This window comes from Felis catus, chromosome D2 (genome assembly GCF_018350175.1).
Source record: "Felis catus isolate Fca126 chromosome D2, F.catus_Fca126_mat1.0, whole genome shotgun sequence".
NCBI lineage: Eukaryota > Metazoa > Chordata > Mammalia > Carnivora > Felidae > Felis > Felis catus.
The window spans coordinates 60,450,850-60,477,342 of NC_058378.1; the positions used below are offsets into that span (position 1 = coordinate 60,450,850).

The 26,493-nt window shown below is 48.7% G+C and overlaps 2 protein-coding genes and 1 long non-coding RNA gene across 9 annotated transcripts; 2 read left to right on the top strand and 1 right to left on the bottom strand.

Annotated features, from left to right (window-relative positions):
• The first annotated feature begins 833 nt into the window (after nucleotides 1–833).
• PPRC1 (PPARG related coactivator 1) lies at nucleotides 834–15,612 on the top strand. 6 transcript variants are annotated; one of them, XM_003994354.6, is made up of 14 exons: nucleotides 835–1,045; nucleotides 4,744–4,932; nucleotides 5,477–5,623; nucleotides 5,738–5,839; nucleotides 5,954–8,855; nucleotides 9,180–9,233; nucleotides 10,066–10,123; nucleotides 10,901–10,971; nucleotides 11,938–12,661; nucleotides 14,095–14,250; nucleotides 14,366–14,432; nucleotides 14,550–14,671; nucleotides 14,920–15,071; nucleotides 15,358–15,612. In XM_003994354.6, exons 1-14 carry the CDS (start codon nucleotides 893–895, stop codon nucleotides 15,459–15,461), a joined length of 5,001 nt encoding a protein of 1,666 aa, XP_003994403.3. In that variant the 5' UTR covers nucleotides 835–892; the 3' UTR covers nucleotides 15,462–15,612. The 6 variants fall into 6 exon arrangements, with proteins under 6 accessions (XP_006938181.3, XP_003994403.3, XP_019669307.3 ...); XM_019813748.3 differs by having other exon boundaries at nucleotides 835–1,027; XM_045040601.1 differs by lacking the exon at nucleotides 835–1,045 and adding an exon at nucleotides 1,090–1,664.
• On the bottom strand, nucleotides 15,029–17,188 carry LOC123380893. Its single transcript, XR_006587260.1, has 3 exons — nucleotides 17,058–17,188; nucleotides 15,842–16,073; nucleotides 15,029–15,164 (listed from the first exon to the last, which is right to left on the bottom strand). It is a non-coding gene; the product is annotated as an uncharacterized LOC123380893 (long non-coding RNA).
• NOLC1 (nucleolar and coiled-body phosphoprotein 1) lies at nucleotides 17,178–26,493 on the top strand. Of its 2 annotated transcripts, none has more exons than XM_006938120.5 (13): nucleotides 17,178–17,397; nucleotides 19,570–19,625; nucleotides 19,735–19,877; nucleotides 19,980–20,107; nucleotides 20,757–20,922; nucleotides 22,179–22,303; nucleotides 22,423–22,552; nucleotides 22,874–23,002; nucleotides 23,195–23,305; nucleotides 23,388–24,029; nucleotides 24,182–24,288; nucleotides 24,465–24,557; nucleotides 24,735–26,493. In XM_006938120.5, the coding sequence occupies exons 1-13, from the start codon at nucleotides 17,278–17,280 to the stop codon at nucleotides 24,891–24,893; spliced, it is 2,109 nt and encodes a 702-aa protein (XP_006938182.3). In that variant the 5' UTR covers nucleotides 17,178–17,277; the 3' UTR covers nucleotides 24,894–26,493. The 2 variants fall into 2 exon arrangements, with proteins under 2 accessions (XP_006938182.3, XP_006938183.3); XM_006938121.5 differs by having other exon boundaries at nucleotides 17,199–17,397; nucleotides 19,738–19,877.

Here is a 26,493-nt window from a genome sequence, read left to right on the forward strand (position 1 = left end):
TTGTCTTTGGAGGACAGCAAGACAAAGTGCCGCAGCGGGAAATACATTTGGCAATGAGGTGCCAGTGTGGGTTTCTGAGAAGCCCTAAAGAGATCCCTCGAACGCGGTGTTTTAAGATTAAACTCTACAAACTTCCAGTTATTAGTAGTAGGTATGTAATATGCAACATTACATAACTAACACTGCTGTATGGTATATAGGAAAGTTGTTAAAAAGGAAATCTCATCACAAGGGGAAATTTTTTTTATTTTATCTATATACGAAGATGGGTTAGCTGAACGTATGGTGGTAATCACAGTACATGTAAATCAAACAATCATATAGCATATGCCTTAAAGTTATACAGTGATGTGTGTTAATTATTTCATTTCCTAATGAAACCAGAAATTAAAAAAAAAAAAAAAGATTAAACTAGCAGGAGTGGCGCAGATTAGGTGGTTAGTTCCGGGAGTGCGGGTGCCCACTAGAGGGTGCTGTTTCAAAACACAGGCCCACTTGGTCTAAGGGGAAAGGAAAGTACCGCATTATAGAACGTCAGATAAAGAGGGCGTTCCGACAGTTGGACAAATTAGGACAATAAAGAGATGCGCAAATGGTAACTCTCCTCTTATTACCTCGCGCTCCCCAACTAGGTTCCCCCCAGCGGAACACAAAATTAAGCATGACAGTATGCCTGTAGCACGTGCCGCTGGGCTCCCCTTAAAGCAACTACTACTCCCAGGCTCCCTTGCGAGGCCAGGGCCCTCTTCCCAGGTGCGAGTGGGTCTTGCCGCAAGGCCTTTTGGGATCCGCAGTCTTGCAGTGTCTTCCGGGAATTGTAGTTCCTTTCCCACAATCTGCTGGGCGAGGCGGTGCCGGCGACCAGAGCTGCGCTGAGTGTTCAGGGGCCAAGATGGCGGCGCGCCGGGGACGGAGAGACGGAGTCGCGCCGTCACCAAGTGGGGGCCCCGGACCAGACCCCGGGGGTGGAGTGCGCGGCAGCAGTTGGGGCAGTCGAAGCCAAGCGCCGTATGGGACTGTGGGCGCTGTGAGTGGTGGGGAGCAGGTGAGAGGCTGGCTGGCGGCCCGCGGCTGGCAGCAAAGCAGCGTGTGCCGGGCGATGACACGTGGACGCCACAGGAAAGGGAGGAAGCGCTCGGGAGGCTATGCGGGTGGCTGCGGAAGACAGGTTGGGCTGAATGGACCTGGGCTGTTTGCTGGAGGGATGCAGGCAGAGGCGGGGTCCCCATGGCCATTCCTCCGGAATGCTGGAGGAGCATAGTCGGGTGTTGGAAACGGCCCGTGGTGGGGGTCAGGGATTCGGACTTGGAATCGTGGACTAAGACCTTCCTCTAAGGATGCCGAGTGGGGGTGCCCCTAGCACCGCGCCGCAATGCCTTTTCGGAGCCACGTGGGATTGGGGGGGGGGAGCAATTTTCCCGGGAGAACTTGTCGGCTTCCCCTCCCCCTCTAGGCGGCCCTGGCACCCACGTGGGTTGGGCTTCTGGTGGGGGGGTGGCCCTCGGGTCCACGTGGGGGCGGGGAGGGGATGTCCACGTGGCTCCCGCTCCAGGCTGCCCGGCATCTCGTATCGGCGTTGGAGCCGCACTGCTGGGAACTGGGTGTGTCTCAGCCCGTCCCGCCATCTCCGGCGGGGCTGGGGGGGCCCCTGGCTGGGAAGGAAGGTAGGGGCTGCTAGAGTAAACTTTGCTCAGAGCCTTGGAGGAGTTTTGGTGAAGGACTCTCCAGATGTGCGGGGAGTCAGTTCCCTGTGGATGTTAGAGTGTGTTGGGCAGTGTAGAAGGCTGAGGTTGAAGGGCTGTGAAGTAAGCTTGTGGCGGCTTCTGTCTGACCGGCTTGTGGTGGGTTGTGAGTCATGGACACTGGCGTTTTGGTTGCTTTCGGACCTGCTTCATTCCTGATACAAGGGGCATGGGGAGTGTCAACATATACATGGGATAAGCCTAAGTAAGGTAAAGAGAATCCTTTCTCCTTCCCCCACTTTTCCTCCAGCGTCTCTTTTGAGGCGGCGGCTAAGGCCTGTTTCTTTTATTGACACACAAAAAATTGAGGTGGTCTGTATTTAAGGCTCTTTGGAATTTTGCTGGGGATGGGGAAAAGTTAGAGGCCATTTGAGAACTATTCACCACTAGTTGAACATTTATTGGACAAGGGTGGTTTCTTTCTGTCAGATTCTATTGGCTTGGCCTTCAGTTCTCCATACTGAGAAAGTGTTATCACACTCCTCTGCAGAGGGCTTCTTAAAAGTTGCCAGTGGGCTGGACTCAGTCTGAAAGGTTATCTCTCTTAAGCAATTAAGCTGAGTCCTTGAAAGCTTTTGGGTTTTTTTGTTTTGGTTTTAGGTGGGAATTGGGCCGCAGGCTACCAGGTAATGTCAGTTCCAGCCGACCAGTTCGGGCCCATGATTCTGGGGACGTAGCTTGGGAGCTGCCCACCTTTTGGAGGAGAGGCAGGAAGGATCCACGATCCAGCTGTAGTCCAAATTAGATGGTTATTGGTGGTTGGAGATGGTCTCATGGAGAGATTATGTATATCTCTTCCCTTACGTCCTCCCCCCAAAAGATGGGCATGTGAAAGCTAGTCAACCAACTATTTATTGAGATACTGTATTCAGACACAAGGGATGCTGTGGTAAAACCACACATGGTCCGTGTTCTCCAGTATCGTCCAGTTTTATCGTGATAGGCAATAAATAAATGATAAGTGGCACAAAAGGAAAAGTGCAGCATATTTGGGATTATATAACCAGCAGTAGTAATCTATATTGTGAAGTCTGGGAAGGGATATTTTAAGTTGAGGTGAGGGAGGGAAGTTTTCATCAGAGGAAATAGTATGGAAAGGCCTTGAAGTGGGAGGCTTCAATATGGCTTATTAAAGAAACAGAAACCTGTATGGCTGATGCATAGAGAGAGAGGCACAGTAGTAAGAGAGGACATACTGGAGAAGAGCCTAGTAGGGAAGATCAGGACCCCTGTAAGACATATTAAGGAGTCTAAACCTAATGCTAAGAGCAGTAAGCTGCTATTGGAAGGGTTTAGGAAGAGTCTCAAAGTAATCAGATGTGTATTCTTAATAACTTGTAGTTGTTTTTGAACCCTGTAGGGACAAGACTGGATGTGAGAGAGCCAGATGGGTTTCTCTGCTAGATGATCTTGGTATCTGGGAGCTGTGCTGTGTGAGGATTGAGGGATAGGTGCTGTCAGGTGAAGAGAGGGGTGTCTCTGACTAGGGCTCCAGTACCTGCCTGATGGAGGTGGTGAGTGGTTCCCAGAGCTGGGCATTGTCTTAAAGATTCTGGCCTGGTGGCTGGGTCAGGTAGGTGGCAGGGCAAGTTGAGATGCAGTCTCCTTGCTCACCCAGGAGGAGTGTTTGCTGAGCCAGGTGCTATTCAGCTGCTGGTTGTAATTATAGGATTGTGAAGGTCTGGGAGGAGTTAGTGCCTAAAACCTGCCACCTTTCACTTCCTCTCTGGACTTGGTCTCCTAAAGTGTATCTAGCCTTTCCTCTCTGGGCATTTGAACTCTTCAGCTTGGTTAGGGGGGTGGGTTTAGAGGGTATAGTCACACCTGTGTTTTTGTTTTTTGTTTTCTCTTGAAAGAGGTGCAGAGTTTCCCTTTGCTGAGTGGGGGAGGGAGGCTTGTATTTGTTTCTATTCAGTCTTTCCATCATCTGTTTCCTATAGTGGAGATACCCCTGGCTTTGGCCTCTGGCCTTGCCAGTCCCATTCCAGCTACTTCTGGCTCTGCCCACACCCACACTCTTGACAGGCCTGGGCGGGTGGCTCCCTGCCTGACAAGGCTGAAGATGTTGCTGGTTCCCAGGCAAGTAGTGGGGTGCGGCGTTTCCATGTACTGACTCAAGGAATCAAGCTTTCTCTTCTTATGCTCTCACATGGTAGGAGTAGGGAGGAGACTTTTCCTTTGGGACTACCATTGAGAGGTTCAGTGGCACACTGTAGGGCCTTCAAAATAAAAGTGTGAATTAAGTGTGAATCACAGCTGTGTATAAGACATGGTGCTAGGCATCACGAATAATTAGGAAGTATAAGAACAGTTTAAACCCTTCCAAGATCAAAGAAGGATATAGGCTAGTATCGTACAAAGGGTTATTTTGCCCCAAAGGAACTTAGAATTTAGTTTTATTAATGATGCTAGGACTATCATGGGGTGGAGAGGGGACAAGATGTGATTGCCACTGGTACAGAAACCTGAATGAATTCAGGGGTGTGAGGAGAGATCAGCATGGATTGGGGAAGCCTGAGTTATCTTGAAGAAGGTAGGGTTTGAGCTAAGCAGAGAAGAGAGGCCTAGGCAGGAGAGGGAAGAGGGAGAAGGGAAGGTGGTTGGAGCTGAAATTGCCTGTTTGCTGACCACCACTCTTTTGGTGTACCCCTCAGACTGTTTGACTCTTCTGAAAAATCTTGTTCTTTCTGATGTTTTTACTCCCTGGTTTAGTGATCTTCAGTGGCTCCAACTGTTTCTGGATGGAGTCCAGACTTTTTTTTTTTTTTTTTTTTTCCCAGAAGATCCATGAACACTGCCATCCTGACTGGGGCTTTGTTTCGTGGGTTGTACTTCTCTCTGCCCAGCAAGTCCAGAGGTTTGGCTTTGTTGGGGCTCCTGCTGAGTCTGGGGCCATTGGTGGAAGCTTGGGCACCTGGTTTACAGAGCATATCATTCAGCTGCCCTAGGTGCCCCGTGCTCTGCAGACTTTACACCCTTCTGACTGTCCTGTTTGCCTCAGGTGCTGCTGCATGAGGAAGGGGACGATTCTGGTTTTGTCAGTCTGTCTCGGCTTGGCCCCTGTCTGAGGGACAAGGACCTGGAGATGGAGGAGCTGATACTGCAGGATGAGACACTGCTGGGGACCATGCAGAGCTACATGGATGCCTCCCTCATCTCACTCATTGAAGATTTTGGGAGCCTTGGGGAGGTGAGCTGGGACTGGGTTTGGAGGTCTTCAGGTGGGAGCTTTGCATTGGAGGCTATGGCCCGGTGGCTCTGCTTTCCCAGGATCTTGGCTCCTGGCTACCCAAACTGAGTCCTTGAAGTGTGTTTCTCATTTCTCCAGGAGAATTGGGCTACAAGCTGCCAGATTATATCCCATGTGAACATGCCCTGGCAGGCTTGGACTGTAGTCCTGCATGGGCCCCCAACTTACATGTCCAGGGGGGTTCCCATCTGTGTTTTGAGTTCAATTCCAGCCTAGCCAAGGGTTGTCTGCTGAGCATCCCACATCTAGGGGTGGAAGGAGTATGTGAAACATAAGCCTAAGTATCAATTCTGACAGGCCTCTGTTGGCATTAGAGGGGTGGGAGATGGTAATGAATGAGATTAGAGCCCATGCCTCTTGGCACTCTAGCAAATTGAGCTGAACTGAGCCTGAGAGGCTGATTCTCTTGGCTTGCAGTCATTCTGAGTGGCCAGTAGACCATTAGGAATAATGGTAGGAACTTCCTTTTGTCTTTCTGGAGCAGAGCAGGTTATCTCTGGAGGACCAGAATGAAGTGTCACTGCTCACAGCTCTGACAGAGATCTTGGACAATGCAGATTCCGAGAACCTGTCTCCGTTTGACAGCATTCCTGACTCAGAACTGCTTGTGTCACCTCGGGAGGGCTCCTCTGTGAGTGTGGGACCAGGGGAAGTGTGGTTGGTGCAAATGTTAGAACCATGACTATGGGCCTACTTATATAGTTGTGAAGCACAAACTCATCTCAGGTCTTTTTCTCCCTGTCAGCTGCACAAGCTGCTCACCCTCTCCCGGACACCTCCAGAACGTGACCTCATCACCCCAGTTGACCCACTGGGGCCCAGCACAGGCAGTAATAGAGTGAGTGGGGTAAGCCTGACCTAGGGAGCCTCGGAGACTCCCAGGAGGGAGAAGTATGTGGGGACAGGCCTGGAAAAATATATCCTTGGCGAAAACATCTGTAGCTTCTTTTCTCTTCTGCAGGTTGAGATGTCCCTCTCAGATCCCCCTTGGGACTTCTCCCCACCCTCCTTCTTAGAGACTTCCTTCCCTAAGCTTCCTAGCTGGAGACCCTCAAGATCAAGAGCCCGCTGGGGCCAATCCCCTCCTCCCCAGCAGCGTAGCGATGGGGAAGAAGAGGAGGAGGTGGCCAGCTTTAGTGGCCAGATGCTTGCTGGGGAGCTCGACAACTCCGTGAGCAGTATTCCAGACTTCCCTATGCACCTGGCCTGCCCGGAGGAGGAAGATAAAACAGCAGCAGCAGAGATGGCAGTGCAGGCAGCTGGCGACGAGAGCATCTCCTCCTTGAGTGAGCTGGTGCGGGCCATGCATCCATACTGCTTGCCCAACCTCACCCACCTGACATCACTCGAGGATGAGCTTCAGGAGCAGCCGGATGATTTGACACTGCCTGAGGATTGTGTGGTGCTAGAGATTGTGGGCCAGGCAGCCACAGCTGGCAATGACCTGGAGATCCCAGTTGTGGTACGGAAGATTCCTACTGGACCCCAGCCTGTGCTTCTGGATGACTCACTAGAGGCCAGTCCAGCTTTGAAGCTACTCATGCCTACACTAGAGTCAGAGACAGAGGCTGCTGTGCCCAAGGAAAACCTCTGCCCTCAGAAAGAGGGGTTGTCAGAGGAAAAGCTGGAGTCAGTCTGCTTGTTAGAGCCCAAGGAGGTCATGGAACCAATGATGCCCAAGGAGTCTCAGAACCCACCAGCCAACACAATGCTGAGTTCCCAGAGAGCTCGAAAGGGCAGGAGGAAGAAGAGCAAAGAGCAGCCAGCAGCCTGTGCAGAAGGCTATGCCAGGAGGCTGAGGTCATCTTCTCGTGGGCAATCTACTGTGGCCACAGAGATAACTTCACAGGCAGGAAATTTGCCTCAGGAGGAACTTAAAAGAGAGGTCGCACCTCCCCGTAGTAGAGGGAAGCCCCGGGCTTGGGCTCGGGCCTGGGCAGCTGCCTTGGAGAAACCTAGCTCTGGGAACTTGGAGAGTAGTGCTGGACAAGCTAGTGCTGCTAAAGAAGATCCTCTAGACCTTTATTCCAACCTGGTAGACAGCATCCACGCTAACCCTGTTCCAACTCCTCTCTCACTGGTTGATTCTGCTCCAGCTGACCCCATGCCACTTGACTCTGTTGAAACTGATCCCACTGCAGTTAACCCTGTTCAAGCTGACCCTGTACCTGTTGATCCTGCATTGGTTGACTTTGCTTCAGCCAACTCAGAGCTGGTTGACCCTCTCCCAGCTGACCCAGTCCTGGCTGACTCAGCAGAAATTGACCCTACAGTGGTTGTTCCCATCTCAGATGACTTGCCACCAGGTGACCCTGTCCCAGCCGACTCAGCACCAGTTGACTCTGTTCCCAGTGACCTGGCTCCAGTTGATCCTGTGCTAGTTAAATCTAGGCCATCTGATCCCAGACGTGGTGCAGTGTCTTCAGTCCAGGGGAGTCCAGCTCCCCAGTTACTTCTGGAGTCAGAGTCCTTGGACCCCCTAAAGGCCATCATCCCTGAAGTCCGGGAGGTTGTGGGTCCTTTGAAGGTAGAAAGTAGTACCAGTGCCACAACCCAGGAAGCCAGACCTCGGCCTCTTAGCCTATCAGAGTACCGGCGACGAAGGCAGCAGCGCCAAGCAGATGCAGAAGAGAGGAGTCCCCAGCCCCCAGCTGGGAAGTGGCCTAGTCTCCCAGAGACCCCCACGGGGCTGGCAGACATCCCTTGTCTTGTTATCCCACCAGCCCCAGCCAAGAAGACAACTCTGCAGAGAAGCCCTGAGGTTCCTCCTGAGGCTTGCTTTGTGCCTATGGGTCCCAGCCCTGCTTCTCCTAGTCCTGAGCCACCTGCAAGCAAACCTGTGGCCTCAACTCCCACTGAACAGGTGCCATCCCAAGAGATGCCACTACCAGCAAGACCTCCACCTCCTACTGTGCAGTCCATGCCCTCCACAATGCCCACTGCTTTGCCTTTTCCCCCAGGTGGGCTAGGCATGACTCCCATGATGCCCCTTCCTACAGGTGGGCAAGGGATCCCCAGTCTGCCCCCACCTCCCTTGCAGCCTCCCAGTCTTCCAATGTCTATGGGACCAGTGCCACCTGATCCCTATACTCATTATGCTCCTGTGCCACCCTGGCCTTGTTATCCCCCTGTGTCCCCTTCTGGCTATCCATGCCTCCCCCCGCCACCAACAGTGCCCCTAGTATCTGGTACTCCTGGCACCTATGCTGTGCCCCCCACTTGCAATGTGCCTTGGGTACCCCCTCCAGCCCCAGTCCCACCTTACAGCTCCAGCTGTGCCTATGGGCCCTTGGGATGGGGCCCAGGGCTGCAACACCCTCCATTCTGGCCTTCTATGCCACCACCTCCTTTGCCTCTGGCATCTGTTGGGAGAGCTGCTCCCCCACCCAAGGTGGAGCCCAGTGGCATCCCAGCTGGCCCTCCTGAAAGTGTACTTTCTGTGCCAATGGCTCCTCCTCTCAGTCTTGGGTCAACTGGCCAGGGAGCTTTGCAGATAGAGCCCACCAAGGTGGAGCCCACCAAGGTGGAAGTCAAGTCAGTGCCTGTGTCTCCTTATCTGAAACCTAAGGTGTCCTCCCCAATGCAAAGCCCCCAGATTAAGGCTCCACCGTGTTTGTCTGCTGAGAGTGTGGATGTTGAGGAGCCTGCATCAGAGAGGCTAAAGCCTGAGATCCAGGAGACAAGGCCCAGGGAGAAGCCCCCCTCTCCTGTTACCAAGGTTGTTCCTACACCCACACCAAAGCAGAGCACTGTAACTAAGGTGCCTGCTGTCCACCCAGCCCGTCTAAGGAAACTCTCCTTCCTGCCTACCCCACGGACTCAAGGCCCTGAGGACGTGGTACAGGCTTTCATCAGTGAGATTGGTAAGTGCCACATGGTTTAGTTGATGTGAAAGGCATGGGGGTTGGATGGGGAGTGTCCTCCATAGAACACGATAAACCACTCTCATAGGGACTGGTCTTTGTCAGATTTGTTTGGAGGGTTCTTTGTTTTTTTGGAGGGTTCTTGAGAGACAGAGCTCTGGGTTTGTTTGATTTCTGCTTTGTGTTGCTGCCTTGGGTTTGCTTAGTACAGTGGTTAGGGACAGCATCAAGGGAATTGACTTGGGAGATGACTTGGGAATTCCAGGACCTGGGCACTCAGTCGATAGGGGCTGGATTCCAATCCTGTGTTGTGTACTTCCACAGGAATTGAGGCATCGGACCTGTCCAGTCTGCTGGAGCAGTTTGAGAAATCTGAAGGTGAGGGCACCTAGGTAGCTATGCTGTAACCCCTTTTTATTGATGCTTTATTTGGGCCCAGCCCTGTAGTTGCTTAGGTGGAAGGAAGGGAATGGTGGAGGGGCGGTCTCAGTCCCAGAGAAGTAGTTTCAATCTGATTGCAAGGGGAAGACCAGGTTCATGGACAATACAGTCTAAACCAGGGACAGGTGGCAGTAAGCATGACAAGTATTATAAAGAGTAGTTGGATATGGAGGTCCCGGTGGGTTGGGTTGGTTGGGGACATTTTTCTAGAAAACTGGCTCTTAGGCTGGGCTCTGAAATACAGGATGCGTGTGTAGTGAATAAAGGCAGAAGTATAAGGATTGTATGTTTCGAAGACAGTGGATAGCTGAGCTTACTCAGTACAAAGCAAGGATCTAGGTGCTCTGGAGGATACTATGTCCTGTTCGTAAGGAGCTTATGGTCTAATAGGGGAGGAAAATTACATAAATGTCCCCTGAGTTAGTAACAAGTTATCTACAATACAAGGAAAAATGTAATATGGTATAAGTGTAGAACCAGAATAGACCAAGACTGGGAAGTTAGGTCATATAGAACCTTGAACGCTAGTCTTAGAAGTTTGGACTCTATCTCAGATTCACTGGGAAGTTAACAGATATTTCTGAGCAGAAACATGATTAAAAATAGTACCTGGGTACCTACTAGAAGAGAATGGATCTCTCTGGGGAGAGTCCAGTGAAATATGTACACAAAGTGGATTTTTCTTCTTTGGGTCTCAAAGCCAGCCCTTCTGTGCCTCCTCAATCTGGAACATCTGGTTGGCCTTTTAACTAATTTGGTTTCTTTGCAGCCAAAAAGGAGTGCCCTCCCCCGGCTCCTGCTGACAGCTTGGCTGTAGGAAACTCAGGGTGAGTATGGAGACATGTGAGCGAGTTACCCTACAGCTGTTGGTCAGCAGCCGGCCGGTGCTTCAGGACCGTCAACTGGATGCCTCTGTTACAGGGCTTTTAGTCAGCTTTAGAGTCTTTCCCTGTTTCCCCCTCGCCTCCTCAGCTCATCACTACTGGGCACTGTCTTGGGTGGTAGGTAGGAGGGTGTGTACCATCCTCTGGCTGATTCCAGTCTGGGATTCCAAATGTCCTGGAGTTGCCTTTTGTCTTCTGGCAAATTGTGCCTTTGGGGATTTCTTTCCTTCCTTTTATCAAGTGTTAAGCTTGCTGAACACTAGTGATGATAAAAGATCAAGTGGGGTAAGATGTGGTGGCTAGGGCTCTCCTGACTCCTTGGACGAAGTACCCTGGACCTCCTTGTTCCTCAGTCTTCCAGCACTGAGAGGTCTTTTTTCATTTTTCATGTTCATAGTACCCTATCCTGTTCTGCCAAGCATATTCCCATCCATGTTGATTTTGGGTTGGTTTGAGCTAGGCAGGCAAGTCTCCTGGCTTAAAGGAGGTGGGGGGTATTTAAGGTCATAGCCAGCCTGCCTCCTAGAATTGGACAGAGCTGAGCTGAGACCCAAACTACATTCAGTCAGTAAGATCGCATTTGTGCTGGAGGAGAACGATAGGGGCAGTTTGTGTATCCTGTTCTTCCCTGCACACACCCCTCTCCCGTTGCTTTATGAGGAAAACATATACAAGATGTTGAGGAGGCAATGAACCAGGCTTTCCCTTTTCCCCCGCCAGCAACGTTGACACTCCCCAGGAGAAGAGGCCCCTAGACCGGTTACAAGCCCCAGAACTGGCCAACGTGGCAGGTGGGTTCAGGGTGGGGAATTCTGCCTTTGATTAGTTTATGCAGCGAATGTTTGTAGAGTCTGCCCTGCACTGGGTGTGTGTAGTTGTTGGGAATACAGAGATATGATCCTCATCCTTGAGGTTCTCACAGTCCAGGGAGCAGATGTATAAACGAGCATGTTGAGTATCAGAGATCATATGTTAAAGGAGCCTTTGTGGTTTATAGTGGGATCTGAAATGGGTCAGTCAGGGGAGGGTCATGTACAGTTGGTGTTATCCCTGAGGCAGAGGTTTGAGAAGATCACTAATACCAATTAGATTTAGGGGATGGGGCATTCTAGGGAGATGGAGCTGCTGGAGCACTGAAGAAATGAAACCAGCCTGGTATGTTTTGGGGAATTATGAGTTGTTTGGTTTGACTGGAGTGTAGTGGCTGATGAGGGTGGTGGGCAGAACTAAAGCAAGAGATAAAGAGATAAAGAGATAAAGCTGAAGTGTTAAGTAGGAAGTCAGATGAAGGGAACTTTGAATGCCGTGTTAAGCTATTTGGACTTTATCTTTGCATTGAAGAAGCAATTGGTTATGGGGTGTTCCCTGTAGCAGGAATGTAGAAAACAGGTGGATGGGCATGAAGCCCCAGGCAGGAGATCATTGGAAGGTGATTACAGGAGTCCAGGCAGATGCAGCCCAGGCAGTGTAGGGGGAGGGCTGGGTCTAAGAATGGAGAGGTAGACCATATAGGAGCTGGTCACTAACTAGGTTTGGGCAGTGAGAGGCTGAGGGGTTCAGAAGGATGCTAGCTGTCTGGGTTTATATTGCTTGATCCCCAAGATGGGGAACTTGGGGGAAGGAATAGTTGCAATAGTGGGATAAGTTGGGCTGTTGACCTTTGGTGTACTTTGTGACATGAGGTGGGGGTCTCTGGAGCCCCTGGAAGTGTAGAATCGGATCTCATCCTGCTATCTCCATCCTCCCTCCCCTCACAGGGCTCACCCCACCAGCCACCCCTCCCCACCAATTATGGAAGCCCCTGGCTGCTGTTTCACTGCTGGCCAAAGCCAAATCTCCTAAGTCCACCGCCCAGGAGGGAACCCTGAAGCCTGAAGGAGTTACAGAGGCCAAACATCCAGCTGCAGCCTGCCTCCAAGAAGGGGTCCATGGCCCTAGTCCAGTCCATGTGGGCTCTGGGGACCATGACTATTGTGTCCGGAGCAGGACTCCCCCCAAAAAGACGCCTGCCTTAGTCATTCCAGAGGTGGGCTCCCGATGGAACGTCAAACGCCATCAGGACATCACCATCAAACCCGTCTTGTCCCTGGGCCTGGCCGCCCCCCTGCCCCCACGCACAGCTGCCTCCCAGGAGCCACTTGATCACAGGACTAGCAGTGAGCAGGCAGATGCCCCAGCAACTTGCCTTGCCCCATCCGCCTTGCTCTCCCCTGAGGCCTCACCTTGCCGGAATGACATGAACACTAGGACTCCCCCTGAGCCCTCAGCCAAGCAGCGGTCGGTGCGCTGTTACCGAAAAGCCTGCAGGTCGGCCAGCCCCCCAAGCCGGGGCTGGCAGGGCTGCCGTGGCCGCAGCAGCCGTTCTATCAGCTCTGGGTCCAACCGGACCAGCGAAGCATCTTCCTCCTCATCCTCATCGTCGTCTTCCTCATCCCGGTCCCGGTCCCGGTCCCTCTCCCCCCCACACAAGAGGTGGCGAAGGTGAGCTCTGATGGCCTGTTAGGTCCTCTTCATTTAGGAAGTCCATGGGCTCTCCTCTGGTTTACTTAGAAAGCTTTTGCACATTGAGCTTGATGCTTTCAGGCATTAAGTCTTCTACTTCTGTCCTTGGCTTTTGTCTTCTCCCCCTTTCCTGGATTATTGAAGGAGGCAAGCTGTGAGAATTTAGCTTCTATACCCTGTTTGAGTTTGGGGATCACCGAGGTCTGCTGCTTCCTTGACCCCTGCCTTGGGGAGACCATTAGGCTTGCATCTCGCCCGTGTTTGATCCTTTACATACTTTTATCTGTCCTCACTTCTGCTCTTTTCTTGTGAGATGTTGGAAGGTGGGATAAGTAGCTTGTTAATGGCAGCTCTTCTAATCATCTGTCCAGGAAAGAGTCTGGGCAGTTCCTTTGGTTGTCACTGTGGCGTCATATGTTTTCTGGCAATACCTTTTTCTCAGTTAAAGACCAAGATTTTCCTACTTAATCCATGAATAATTTTTGTTTTTTTTTTTTTAATTTTTTTCCATGTTTTTATTTATTTTTGGGACAGAGAGAGACAGAGCATGAACGGGGGAGGGGCAGAGAGAGAGGGAGACACAGAATCCGAAACAGGCTCCAGGCTCCGAGCCATCAGCCCAGAGCCTGACGCGGGGCTCGAACTCACGGACCGCGAGATAGTGACCTGGCTGAAGTCGGACGCTTAACCGACTGCGCCACCCAGGCGCCCCTAATTTTTTGTTTTTAAACCAGAATAATCTCTTCTTTAAAAAAATTTTTATAATGTTTATTCATTTTCTGAGAGCCAAGACAGAGCATGAGTGGGGGAGGGGCAGAGAGAGGGAGACACAGAATCCAAAGCAGGTTCCAGGCTCTGAGCTGTCAGCACAGAGCCCAATGTGGCGCTCAGCCTCACTAACCGTGAGATCATGACCTGGCTGAAGTGGGACGCTTAACCGTCTGAGCCACCCAGGTGCCCCTGAGCCAGAATGACCTCTTAAGAAATGACCTCTACTCCATGTCTAGCAAGTCACCTCCTTTTTACATCCTGGTCACAGTACTGCTATGAGACATGTTAGGGGAGCAGGAACCCAGAGACCCAGGCCTGGCATCCCCAGCTAGACCTAGGGCCCAGCCCTTTATTCCCAAGTCTCCATTTATTTTTCTTTGACTTGTTAAACGTTTTTGTTGTTAATTGCATAGTTGAAAATAACTATGATCTATGTGAGAACACTCTAAAACATTCCAAAAATGCCTAAAATTCATGAGGGCTCAGTTTGGTCATCTGTGGAGTTCTTCTAGATCTCTTTTCCCCTGCTTTGCCTTTGGTCCTGAGCTTCCGGACAGGGAGGCAAGGTTGGGGCCAAGGTGAGGTAAGCAGAATATATCTGCACCACTCCCAGCATTCCTGCGTGCCTCTTTATTCTCTAGATCCAGTTGCAGTTCTTCTGGACGTTCCCGAAGATGCTCTTCCTCGTCCTCCTCCTCATCTTCCTCATCTTCCTCATCTTCCTCATCTTCGTCATCCAGTTCCCGAAGCCGGTCCCGCTCCCCATCCCCCCGCCGGAGAAGTGACAGGAGGCGGAGGTGAGTGTGTGATCAGGGAGTCTGTGTATCTGGGATGCAAATCCCAAATTTGAGAGTTCTGAGACCTGAGTTGTCTAATGTCTGGAGGGCTGATGGCACCTTCTTTTCATGTCAGGTACAGCTCTTATCGTTCACATGACCATTACCAAAGGCAGAGAGTGTTGCAGAAGGAGCGTGCAATAGTGAGTAGAGGAATAGGTCCTGGGAGGATGGGGCTTGCCCCTGAGCCATGAGCTTGAGAGCCTTCTGCAGCAGTGGCCTTGGCTCATGGTGTGTCAATTTTCCTTGTCTCAAAATAGGAGGAGAGAAGAGTGGTCTTCATTGGGAAGATACCTGGCCGCATGACTCGGTCAGAATTGAAACAGAGGTTCTCTGTTTTTGGAGAGATTGAGGAGTGCACTATCCACTTCCGTGTCCAAGGGTAAGGTTGGACCTATAGGTCAGAATGTCCTTTCCACCCCATTTGTCTACCTTGATGCTGCTTTGTCTTTCCCCCTTCCTTCCTCTGGTGTGTTAGGCAATGTAGGATGACACCTTCACTCCTAGTCAGAGGGTTGGCCATTTGGGGAAGAAGAACTACCCGAGTCTCTCTCTACCCTGGGAAGTATCTCTTCTCCTTGGCAAGTGCCTAAATAGCCATCCCAGCCTCTGCCTCACCTTCCTCACCAGTGACAACTACGGCTTCGTCACTTACCGCTATGCTGAAGAGGCATTTGCAGCCATCGAGAGTGGCCACAAGCTAAGGCAGGCAGATGAGCAGCCCTTTGATCTCTGCTTTGGGGGCCGCAGGCAGTTCTGCAAGAGAAGCTATTCTGATCTTGGTGAGTGGAGGAGACCCCGAGGCTTTGGTGTACTTCATATTGTCCCCAGAAGGGTTTCCAACCTTTTGAGAGTGGAGCTAGGTAGACTTGTCTCTATGTGACACACAAAGAACACAAAGGGAGTGGGATGAGAGGAGAAATGGGGGCTCTTTAGTCTTATTTACTTAAAACCAGGGTGATTGATGTTATTCCATCCATTATTGGGGTGGGAGGAGGCTGGCCATTTGAGGACCCTGTGATTGGGAAGTATTGTCAGAGACCTTGATGTCTGTCTCTATTTTTATAGACTCCAACCGGGAAGACTTTGACCCTGCTCCTGTAAAGAGCAAATTTGATTCTCTTGACTTTGACACATTGTTGAAACAGGCCCAGAAGAACCTCAGGAGGTAACCCTGGGCCCTTCTCCCCCTTCCCTCTTTCTTTGGAGGTGTCCAACCTCCTCCACCCTCCCCTCCCCCAATTTAGGGGAGAGAGCTGCTAGTGAGATGACTGTTTTATAAAGAAATGGAAAAAAGTGAAATAAAAAATGTGTTAAATCAGATTTTTGAAGGGTTATTTGTTTTTTTATAACAGGCATTGAAACAAGTTAACTCATTCCTATGTTAAGATGGGGCTGAGGGGTTCCCCTGTGTTTGGAAGTTCTAAGGCACTATGCAGACCAATAAACACGAACTACAAACAATTTCCAAGTGCTGTTGTGCTTCTTTCAATGGTGCTAGTGCCAGACATACTCACTTTTCCAATCTGAATACAATCAGGGACGTGCTTACCTCCATTAGGACCCCTCTTTGGTTTGATGCAAAATCCTATTGGACTTGATACTTGTCTCCTCAGGTTGTGTTGTCTGTGAAATCAGTCTTCTAGGGCAGTGTTTCTCAAACTTTAAAAGGGATCTCTTCAGAATGTAGATTCTGACTTCTGGGGTAGAGCCTGAGATTCTGCATTTCAAACAAAGGGATGCTGATGCTGCAGTCTCAAGGAAGGGATTTCACCATCAAGAACCTGGAGGAAGTTTGCAGTTGTTTCAAATGAAGGATCTCTAAACAGAAACTTCTGTGTACATGTACGATTTTAGCTTGAGCACGCTTGGTACACAAGAGGTACTCAGAAGAACACATGCATGTGGACAGACCTCTGGGAAAGAGGGAGTTGTAGGAGTTATATCTGTTAGCAGAGTGCCTATTTTGAGAAAAGCAAAGGAGACATGGGTCCCCTGAGAAAGTGGGTCCTTACCCTTCAGAAGGTTTATTAATGGGAAGTAGTCAGAGGGTAGTGGGTAAAGGGATTGATGTCTGCTAATGTGAACTGAAATGTGATAAAACTTGGAATTAACTTGGCAGGCCTGGGCATTGATTTTTGAATATCATGACAGACACTTGGGAGGGTTTTCTAGTTCTCCCACAGGGAGAGTTCAGGTGTGAACTGTGACTCGGGAGGTAGGAGGATTATTTCCAGGATTATAGATTTGAAGAGATTGCTGCTGCTGTATTGCTCAGGGTTGGTGCAATGGCTTTACATTTCATGGAGCTGACCTAATGCTGAATGAATATGTAAGAGAGGAAGGGGTTGTCTCATGGGCAAATCATGAGGTAGGGGCATTTTTGGGGAATCGTCCCTCTATTACCATGGATAAAATGAAGGATCCTCTGTATTTGAGGTGGGAGCACAGGGGCTGGGGTGGTATCTAACGGCCTCTTCTGCTTAGTGGAGACAGGGAAGATGAAGGGTGGGAATTCTCCGGCCGTGCGAACGGTAGTGATTGGGAGATCCTGTGACCCTAGTCTAGAGAGTCCAAGGACCGCTCAAGCCTCCCGGCTCACTCTGGAATGCGAATCCCAGCTGCGGCTCCGGAAACCGCAGCTCTGAAAAAAAGTGGCTCTAGCAGAGCGCGGGAAGGCTGGAGATTTCCCGCCACTACCGAGGGCGGGACACGTGACGTCAGGGCTCCGCCTTCACAAGGTGGCGGACGAAGGGCTCCGCCCTTACCAAGATGGCGACACTTGTGGCACCGGAAAGACCTTACAGATTTCGCCTCGATCCTGCCTCCAAAGTGGAGGCGGAACTGCCCTGTGGGGAGTGCCCGCCCCTTCCGCTGTGCCGCCGCGCCGCGCGATGACGTCACAACGGATCAGCCGTCGTTCCGCCGGGTTCCCGAGTTCCTGCGTTGTGCGCGTCAGCAACGGTAGTGACGCGTATTGCCCGGAGGATGGCGGACGCCGGCTTGCGCCGCGTGGTTCCCAGCGACCTGTATCCGCTCGTGCTCGGCTTTTTGCGCGATAACCAGCTGTCGGAGGTGGCCAATAAATTCGCCAAGGCAACAGGCGCTGTGAGTGCGGGCTTGGGGCAAAGGCTGGGGTGGGATGACCACAGGGCTTCGGGCCCTGACAGGTTCAGGTTTCCGGGTACGGAGGTCTGTGGGGTCTGCCAGTGCAGTATCTGCGGACCCTTTGTGCTGAGCTCCTGGCGGTGAGCCGAGAGCCTAGAGTCTCCGCACCTGGTCTCCCACGAGGTCTCAGTAGATAGCGCAGAGTCTTGTTGCTTTTTTCTGGTGAGCGGTGCAACGACAGCAGCGTGGGATCCTCGTGGCCCAGGTCACGTGGCTGGCGGAGTGCGGCGAGGAGGGAGCGTGGTGTCCTACCGGAGGCATTGGGGGCTCTTGGTTTCTCCTTTGGGTTTTACGCTGGCTGATGCAAAGCGTGACTTGACCATAACTCTCAGAATTTACCCGGGACTCACTGATAAAATTGCTTTTATATATAAATGAAGGATGGGATTTTTCGTTAGTAAAGAACAAAATGAGAGTAGAGGCATGGTTCTGCTTTAAGGTATATTGAAGCAGAACTGAGCATCAAAGCCCTAGCAAGCAGTGGTCTTGGATCTTCGACTTGTGGAATCAGGCACATTTAGATTTGGGACCAGGCTCTGTCACTTTTTAGGATGTATAACCTGAGCAGCTTGCCCAGTCTCTCTGATTCTGTTTCTATTCCTATGGGGAATGTCATCATCCACTTTATAGGATTTTTGTGAATTTTAGTAACATGATAAATATGAAGTGACAGTCTAGGTGCCTGATGCTCAGGAAGCATCAATGAGTGAAAGCTGTTATGATAGTTATATTAATTAAGGATGTTTTAAACACATGTAAAGAGAAGGTGGCTAGGGAGGTGAAAGGTTTGGAATCTCCCTTTCAAGAAGAGCAAACATGAGAGTAGAGTGTAGTAGTCTTTGATAGTGTTCTTAGCCTTTGACTAAGAAGATAGGTTTCTTTGTGGCAGAATCAGGCTGCACAAGAACAGAACCAAATCAGCTTTAGAAATGACTTCTTTAAGCTGGGACAGCCTGCCATGTGATCTCCTACAACTGCTTTCATATTGGAACTTTTAAAAACTTTATTTTATTTTATTTTTTTAGTGTTTATTTTTGGGAGAGTGTGAGAGCGTGTGGGAGGGGCAGAGAGAGAGGAAGACAAAGAATCTGAAGCAGGCTCCAGGCTTTGAGCTGTCAGCACAGAGCCCGATGCAGGGCTTGGACTCACAGACTGTGAGATCATGACCTGAGCTGAAGTCCGATGCTTAACCGACTGAGCCACCCAGGCACCCCTCATATTGGAACAGTTTTTGAATTGACTGTTAGGGAGGCTGCAGAAAGTGTTTCCACAAGGGGCTGGGTGGAGTTGGGCCTTTGAGAATCAGGATTCTTTTATGTGACAAAAACTAATCCTTGTTGGATGGCTTACTAAATGCTACATGGTGTTTCCAGATACTAAGTCCTTTACCTATGCTATCTCTAATTCTCTAAACCACTTAATAAGATGTATAGTATTATCTTCATGTTATAGTGAAGAAAACAGTCTCAGAAAGATTAAATAATCTGCTCAGAGTCACACAGTAGTAACAGATAGAGGTGAGTTTCATACCTGTACTCGTCTGATTCTGAGCCTATACTCTTACTGATACTGTAATGTCCTGCCATTATGTTTTTTTTTATTGCATCAACTAATAATCTATATCAGTGTAATTAATAGCTGAATGGAATTTTGTATTGAGTATATAGCTTAGCTTTTTAACCAGTTTTGGAAGCTGGGTTCCAGTGATTTGGTATTATAAACCACATTGCAGCAAACACTCTCTCGTATTAATGTTTGTGTTCTTGTTTCATGGGTAAGGATACATTTCTAGGCAATGCATTGCTAAAATAAAGGGAATGCACATTTTCTTAAAAACTGTGATAAATAGGACTGACTGGATATAGATGGTGCCAAAAACTATATACAGGAGTAACCCAAGCTTTTGATGTCAAAAATTGGGGGAGTACATAAACAGGCTGTTGTTCTCTTAATTTAAGCAAGTCGGAGAAGTCTTCCAAAGGTGTAACATTTACAGCAAATGTAGCAGATATAAAACTGGCCACTTTTAATGAGAGAATAAAATAAGATCTAATTTCCCCTAGAACAACCAGGATAAAATTTTCTTATTGACCTTTCTTTTTTCTTCTCTAGACCCAACAGGACGCCAACGCCTCTTCCCTCTTGGACATCTACAGCTTCTGGCTCAAGTAAGTCTTCCCTGTACCACTGTGGCTATTTTTCCCCCCAAGGGGTTGGGCTGTGTTCCTTGGTGTGAGAAGGTCCTGAGCCCTCAAAGGTTAGCCTCATCTACTTCAGCAGGTCCACCAAGGCCCCAAAGCGGAAGTTACAGGTAAACGGACCAGTGACTAAGAAGGCTAAGAAGAAGACTTCATCCAGTGACAGCAGTGAGGACAGCAGTGAGGAGGAAGAAACCCAAGGGCCTCCAGCTAAGAAAGCTGGTAAGGGTGGGCAGGTAGTTGGGGTTAGTGGTTCCCAGAAAGGGATTTGTAGCCTGCCAGTACCCATGGCTGATTTTCACTGGGGTCTGTGCTTTTGTTCAGTTGTACCTGCCAAGCGGGCCAGTCTGCCTCAGCATGGTGGAAAGGCTTCAGCTGAAGCAACAGAGAGCAGCAGCAGTGAAGAATCCAGTGATGAGGAGGAGGAGGACAAGAAGAAAAAGCCTGTTCAGGTTTGCAACTTGGGGGAGGAAAGAGGTTGCTTAAGGAATTAGAAAAAACCTGAAATCCTGGCTTATAGTTTGGAACCAAGGGATGGCAGTGGTATGTAACAAATGACCATGGAGAAGAAAATCTGAGGACTTTGAGAGAGATGAGGGAAGTATGAAGTTTGGAAAGGATATGCGAGGTTGAAATTGTACTCTTAATCTAGAGGAACCCGTTTTGTCTTCCCAGGCGATACTAGGTTTCTCTGGGATACTAAGACTCCCAAGAGTAAGAGTCTGTTTTGTAGGTAGGTGTTGGGAGCTCTCAGCAGGGAATGGCAGGGACAGGGCTGATATTTTTGTTTCTTATGAAGAGTTTGGTGCTCTTTTCAGATGCTTGCTTGCTTTCTGTCTTTTTTTTCTGTTTCTGTCTTTCTCTAAGTAAACTCTGTACCACACATGGTGCTCGAACCCATGATCCTCAGATCAAGAGTTGCATGCTCTACCAACTAAACCAGCCAGCCACTCCCAGATGCTTTCTTGTTTAACTTCCCCTTGCTTTTATTGTTCTGTTAGTTAGCCCCTAAAAAATAGTCTAGGATGGTTTCTACCTTAGGATGTACTTTGGGTACCAGAAGTTTGCTGATTCTCCCCCTTATTGTGTGTTTTCTCACAGAAGGGAGTTAAGCCCCAACCCAAGGCAGTCAAAGCTCCTCCTAAGAAGGCCAAGAGCTCTGATTCTGATTCAGACTCAAGCTCAGAAGATGAGGCACCAAAGAACCAGAAGCCAAAGACAACACCTGTGGCAGCTAAGGCTCAAGCTAAAGCCTCAGCCAAATCAGGTACTATTACTGTTCCCAAAAGCCCAGTCTGGGGTTGCTGTGGGGACTGGTATTAAAATTGCTTATTCAGGGGGCACCTGAGTGGCTCAGTTGGTTAAGTGTCCGACTTCAGCTCAGGTCATGACCTCATGGTTCATGAGTTCGAGCCCCACATTGGGCTCACTGCTGTCAGCATGAGCCTCAGATCTTCTGTTCCTCCTCTCTCTCTTCCCCTTCCCCGCTTGCGCTCCCTGTCATTCTCAAAAATAAATAAGCGTAAAAAAAACATTTAAAAAAAAATAAGCATGTTTTCAAAATTGTTCATTCAGCACAGGAGTGAAATGGTAGTGGTTGTTGAACTAGAGGTATTGATTAGTGTCTTTTTTTTTTTTTTTTAAATAAATGTTTATTTCAAGTATGAAAAGTAATGTTTAAACATTATCCAAAAATTATGTTCAGCTTAACAAGTACAAAACAAGATTTCTGACAAAGTTTACAATTAGGTATAAAATTAGTGTCTTTTTTTTAAGAAGCTTTTTATTAATAAGTGAAGATTACGTAATTAGGAGTTAGGTATTAGAGATAGCTTACAGTAAGGAAAACTTTTTAAGAATGGTATCCATTTGCCATTCTTGTCGATTTCATAGACAATTTATGTTCTCATAGATCCCATTCTGTAATGACCATTTCTATCTCTATCCTTTGTCCTTTTCACTACCGTTATTTCTCCTGTGCATTCACTCCATGGGGCATGTGAGAGTTTAAACTTCTGTAGTTCTCTCATGGTGACAGGTTATGATTTATAGGAGCTTCTCTGAATGGAAGTTGGAATGAAAGATCTCATAGAGCATATTTGAATTATTTACATTATATCATCTTAAAGATAGTTTTATTCTTGAAATTAGTCAGGAAAGTCATCCTTTGATAGTTAGCCACAGCAGTCCCCCTCATGCCTGCTCTAAAGGCAAGAGGACTGGTAGACTCCTAAGTTCTGAGCTACAGGTTTCTATGGTCCCTTACAGGCTTGATACTTCTTCTTTTTTTTTAATGGTTTTATTTATTTTTGAGATAGCATGAGGAGGGAAGGGGCAGAGAGAGGGAGACACAGAATCCGAAGCAGGTTCCAGACTCTGAGCTGTCAGCACAGAGCCTGACGTGGGGCTCGAACTCACGGACTGTGAGATCATGACCTGAGCTGAAGTCTGACACCCAACCGACTGAGCCACCCAGGCGCCCCCAGGCTTGATACTTCTTAACGCTTTTTTTTCCCTTCTTAGGTACACCAGCTCGGGTGGCACCTAAAATAGCCAATGGCAAAGCAGCCAGCAGTAAGAGCAGCAGCAGCAGCAGCAGCAGTAGTGATGACTCAGAGGAGGAGGAGGCAGCAGCCATACCTAAGAAGGTTTGGGCCATAACTTCTACCAGAGGACTGGGCACGGGGGTGGGGGTTTCTCCATTTCCTGGCAGGATTGGTTGGACCAGCATTTTCCTGTGGTAACGGACTTTCTCTGTATAATGCAGACTGTACCTAAAAAGCAAGTTGTGGTCAAGGCTCCAGTGACAGCCACCCCTACCCAAAAGAGTTCCAGTAGCGAGGACTCCTCAAGTGAAGAGGAGGAGGAGCAGAAAAAACCCATAAAGAAAAAACCAGGTAACTGGACATGGGGATTCAAGCTGCATGACTGTGACCAGATCCAACTGCAGGAGGATCTCTGCAGTCACCACATGGACCTCTCTTTAGAACTGCTTGACATGACAGCTCTCTTCTCCCAGAGAAATCTGCATTGCTTTTTACAACCCAGATGCAGAAACGATATGCCATCATCTCTGCCATATTCTTTTGGTTAGAAATGACTCACTAATTTTAGCCCACACTCAAGGGAAGAGGAATTAAGCTCCACTTCTAGAAGGGAGCAGAATCAAAGAATTATCATATGTACATTAAAACCATGACACTGTTTTTCTTAAACAGGTCCCTATAGTTCAGTCCCCCCACCTTCTGCTGCCCTATCCAAGAAGTCCCTGGGAACCCAGGCTCCCAAGAAAGCTGCAGAGAAGAAAGAGCCTGTAGAGAGCAGTGAGGACAGCAGTGATGAGTCTGGTGAGTCCCCACCTGTGGAGACTGGGTCTGGGAAGCTGCATGAGGAATATGGAAGACAAAAATACCTCTGTCTCTTTTGCTTTTCGCTGAAGCAGGACAAACAGGGCTGTGTGGGTCTTTGCATCCTTCTTTTTATTGCCTTTGATTGGGTCGGGACTCCGGTCCCAGCCTAATGCCATAGGTTCTCTCCAGATTCGAGTTCTGAAGAAGAAAAGAAACCCCCAGCTAAGACAGTCATCTCTAAAGCAACCATTAAACCAGCTCCAGCAAAGAAGGCATCAGAGAGCTCTTCAGACAGCTCAGGTGAAGCATATGGAGGCCATCAGGGCAGTGGGGACTCCAGGGGCTCCCTTCGATTTGACTTTATTCTGTCTTCTCTGTCTAGACTCTGACAGTTCTGAGAATGAAGCTTCTGCCAAGTCAACTGGTACCACCAAGAATCTCCCAAGTAAGCCAGCTGCCACTCCCAAGCAACCTGCAGCTAAATCAGCCACAGCTCCCAAGCAAGCTGCAGGCAATGTCCAGAAGCCTCTGACCAGAAAGGCTGATAGCAGCTCCAGTGAGGAGGAGAGCAGTTCTAGTGAAGAGGAGAAGACGAAGAAGACTGTGGCCACCCCCAAGTCAAAGGCAATGGCCAAAGCAGCTCCATCTCCGGCTGCCAAACAGTCCTCTCAGGGTGGTAGGGACAGCAGCTCTGATTCAGACAGCTCTAGCAGTGAGGAAGAGAAGGAAGAGAAGGTATCAAAATCCCCAGTTAAAAAGAAGCCACAGAAGACAGCGGGAGTGGTAGTCTTTTCCAAGCCAGCCGCCACAAAGAAAGCAAAGGCTGAGAGTAGCAGCTCTTCCTCTGATGATTCCAGTGAGGAGGAGGAGGAGGAAGAGGAGAAGCCTAAGGGCAAAGGCAATATAAGACCACAAGCGCTGAAGACCAATGGGACCTCTGCACTGACTACCCAGAATGGAAAAGCAGACAAGGACAGCAATGAGGAAGAAGAAAAGAAAAAGACAACCGCAGTTTCTAAGCCAGGTCCATATCCAAAGAATTGGGTGGGATATACTTTTGGGGGATGGGACAGGGAGAGGAGGCCTACGATTAGGCTTCCAGTTGTATGCATTAAGTGCGTGGGAACTTGGGAGGAGGAATAGGAAACTGGTCTCCTGAGTCTGGCTGTTTTGTAGGTTCAGGAAAGAAGCGGAAGCAGAATGAGGCTGCCAAGGAGGCAGAGACTCCTCAAGCCAAGAAGATAAAGCCCCAGACCCCCAACACGTTTCCAAAAAGGAAGAAAGTAAGTTATCTTATTTCTTTCTCAGGAGTCCGCTTTTAAAGAGTAGAAAGAAAAATCTGGGATCATCTTCACAACTCTCTGCCTGGCCTGCCCTAAATGCTCCTATGTGTAGCTGAGGAGGGCTTTTCTGTTACATGACAGAACATGTTTAGTTTCTTACTTCATTTTTTCTCCAGGGAGAAAAAAGGGCATCATCACCATTCCGAAGGATCAGGGAGGAGGAAATCGAGGTAGATGCTCGAGTGGCAGACAACTCCTTTGATGCCAAGGTGAGGGGGGTGCAGGTGTTGGCTATTCTTGAGGGGAATGGGTGGAAGAGAGGACAGCATTTTGGTTTAGGTTGGTGGGAAGCTCTCTGGGTTCAGGTTGCCTTGAGCAAAGAGAAGAAAGTAACAGGGCCTTGTTATTGTCCTTCTGTGTATTAACCACTTCTCTCTGCTTACCAGCGGGGTGCAGCTGGAGACTGGGGGGAGCGAGCCAATCAGGTTCTGAAGTTCACCAAAGGCAAATCGTTTCGGCATGAAAAAACCAAGAAGAAGCGTGGCAGCTACCGGGGAGGCTCCATCTCTGTCCAGGTCAATTCCATTAAGTTTGACAGCGAATGACCTGGGGCCATTTGTGGCGAAGTAGGGTGATGATTGGAGACCACTTGCTTTCCCCAGTGGACCTGGGAACCATCAGCTCTCTTAAGGAAGGGTCTTGGTGAGGACAGCAGTTTAGAATAGGTCCGAAGACTTTGCATTGTCACAACTTCTCTGGTCCTTTTCTGTGTCCGTAGTTTTGTACAGATTTGTTTTTGAGTGTTGAGTAGTAAGGACAACATAAGAGGAGTGTTTTTTTTTTTAAGAAAAAAAAAATTTTTTTTTTGTTGTCATTCCCTTCTCCCTGTTCTGTGGAAGTCCTCATACTGAGAAATTTGTATATTTTATATTAAATCATTTCCTATAGATTTTTGTTGTGATTTTCAGAGGTGGGTTCCCACAGATAAAATCTTAGCTATTGCCTAAAACATAGTGAGGGTCACATGTACGAGTTTTTATAATTGAAGAATTCTGCCTGTGTGAGTACACGGGTCCACATTTCATCCGTCCTACCCCTCAGTGCTCTGGGAAGAGGCAGTTAAGAATGATTAATGTGTATATGTTTGGTAAGCATGCAGTGTGTAGTTCATCCCCATTCATGGGGTCTAGGACTGATGTTTTCAGCGAGCATGGACTTAACTACTTTCTGGGGTAAAATTCACTTTTGTTGGCAGACACCGTTCTGTTGTAGTGTGAATGCTGTGGGGTTAGTCTGAATATTTTGTTTTCTGTAATTTTAACATTACCTAATGTTTGCAATACATGTTTAGTTTTTCAATTTGAAAACATAAAACTTTTCTATTGTTCAAAGGCTTTTTTTGATGACCCTTAATAGTACTAAGTTGAGGAGTGCGTCTTGGTTTTTACATTTTACGGAACAAAATGGCATTAATTTAATCTGAAAAGTACACATCAGTTGGTATTTCTGTCTTGGTAACAGTGGTGACACAAAATTGATTTCATTAACTCCTACATGGTTGGAAATCTGATCGAAACGAAAGAATAAAAGCTATAATTAAAATTCTCAGTCTTCAGTAGGAATTAGGTTACATTAGTCAGGTGAATTTATAGGTAACCTGTGTATGTGCTAATGGAACTAGGATGAACCTTTATAAAGCATATTAGGTGGTAAGACTTACGTGGGGTGGGGTTGGTTGGTACGCATCCTAACAAGATTATGGTGTCTTGTAGTTGGAACATGGGAGCAATTGATGTGCCCCTTTCGGAACCTTAACTGTCAGTAACAGTGGAGAGAATGATAAAAACCAGTGAGCAGAAAGAAGACTCCCGAGGCCAAGCTAGCTTATCTAAAGCTGTTGGAGATGACCGTGCTTATTAGCCAGAGCAGGATGGGGAGGAAAGAGACAACAGCAAACGAGTCTGAGCTGTTCCTTTGGTGGGAAAGTGTGCTCTAGCTTCGTGGATGAGGGAGGTGTAGGTTTTAAGTTTAGCCTCCCCTTGTTTGGATTCCACACTTGCCAAGTAACTTGATAATTACTTGGTTTTCCCTGTAACTGCCTCTAGGAAGAACATACACTGTTCATGCTGACATAGGTACATCAGTCTGCATGGTAAAAGTTATACATCTTACTACAAAATAATAAACTGGCTGGTTTATAATGTG

Coding starts and splice junctions, on each gene's coding strand:
- PPRC1 (XM_045040601.1), top strand. CDS start 1,338: ATGCCGAGTGGGGGTGCCCCTAGCACCGCGCCGCAATGCCTTTTCGGA. Junction 4,933..5,476: donor ATTTTGGGAGCCTTGGGGAG/GTGAGCTGGGAC, acceptor TTTCTGGAGCAG/AGCAGGTTATCTCTGGAGGA. Junction 5,840..5,953: donor GCAGTAATAGAGTGAGTGGG/GTAAGCCTGACC, acceptor TCTCTTCTGCAG/GTTGAGATGTCCCTCTCAGA.
- NOLC1 (XM_006938120.5), top strand. CDS start 17,278: ATGGCGGACGCCGGCTTGCGCCGCGTGGTTCCCAGCGACCTGTATCCG. Junction 20,108..20,756: donor AGAAGAAAAAGCCTGTTCAG/GTTTGCAACTTG, acceptor GTTTTCTCACAG/AAGGGAGTTAAGCCCCAACC. Junction 23,003..23,194: donor GGACAGCAGTGATGAGTCTG/GTGAGTCCCCAC, acceptor GGTTCTCTCCAG/ATTCGAGTTCTGAAGAAGAA.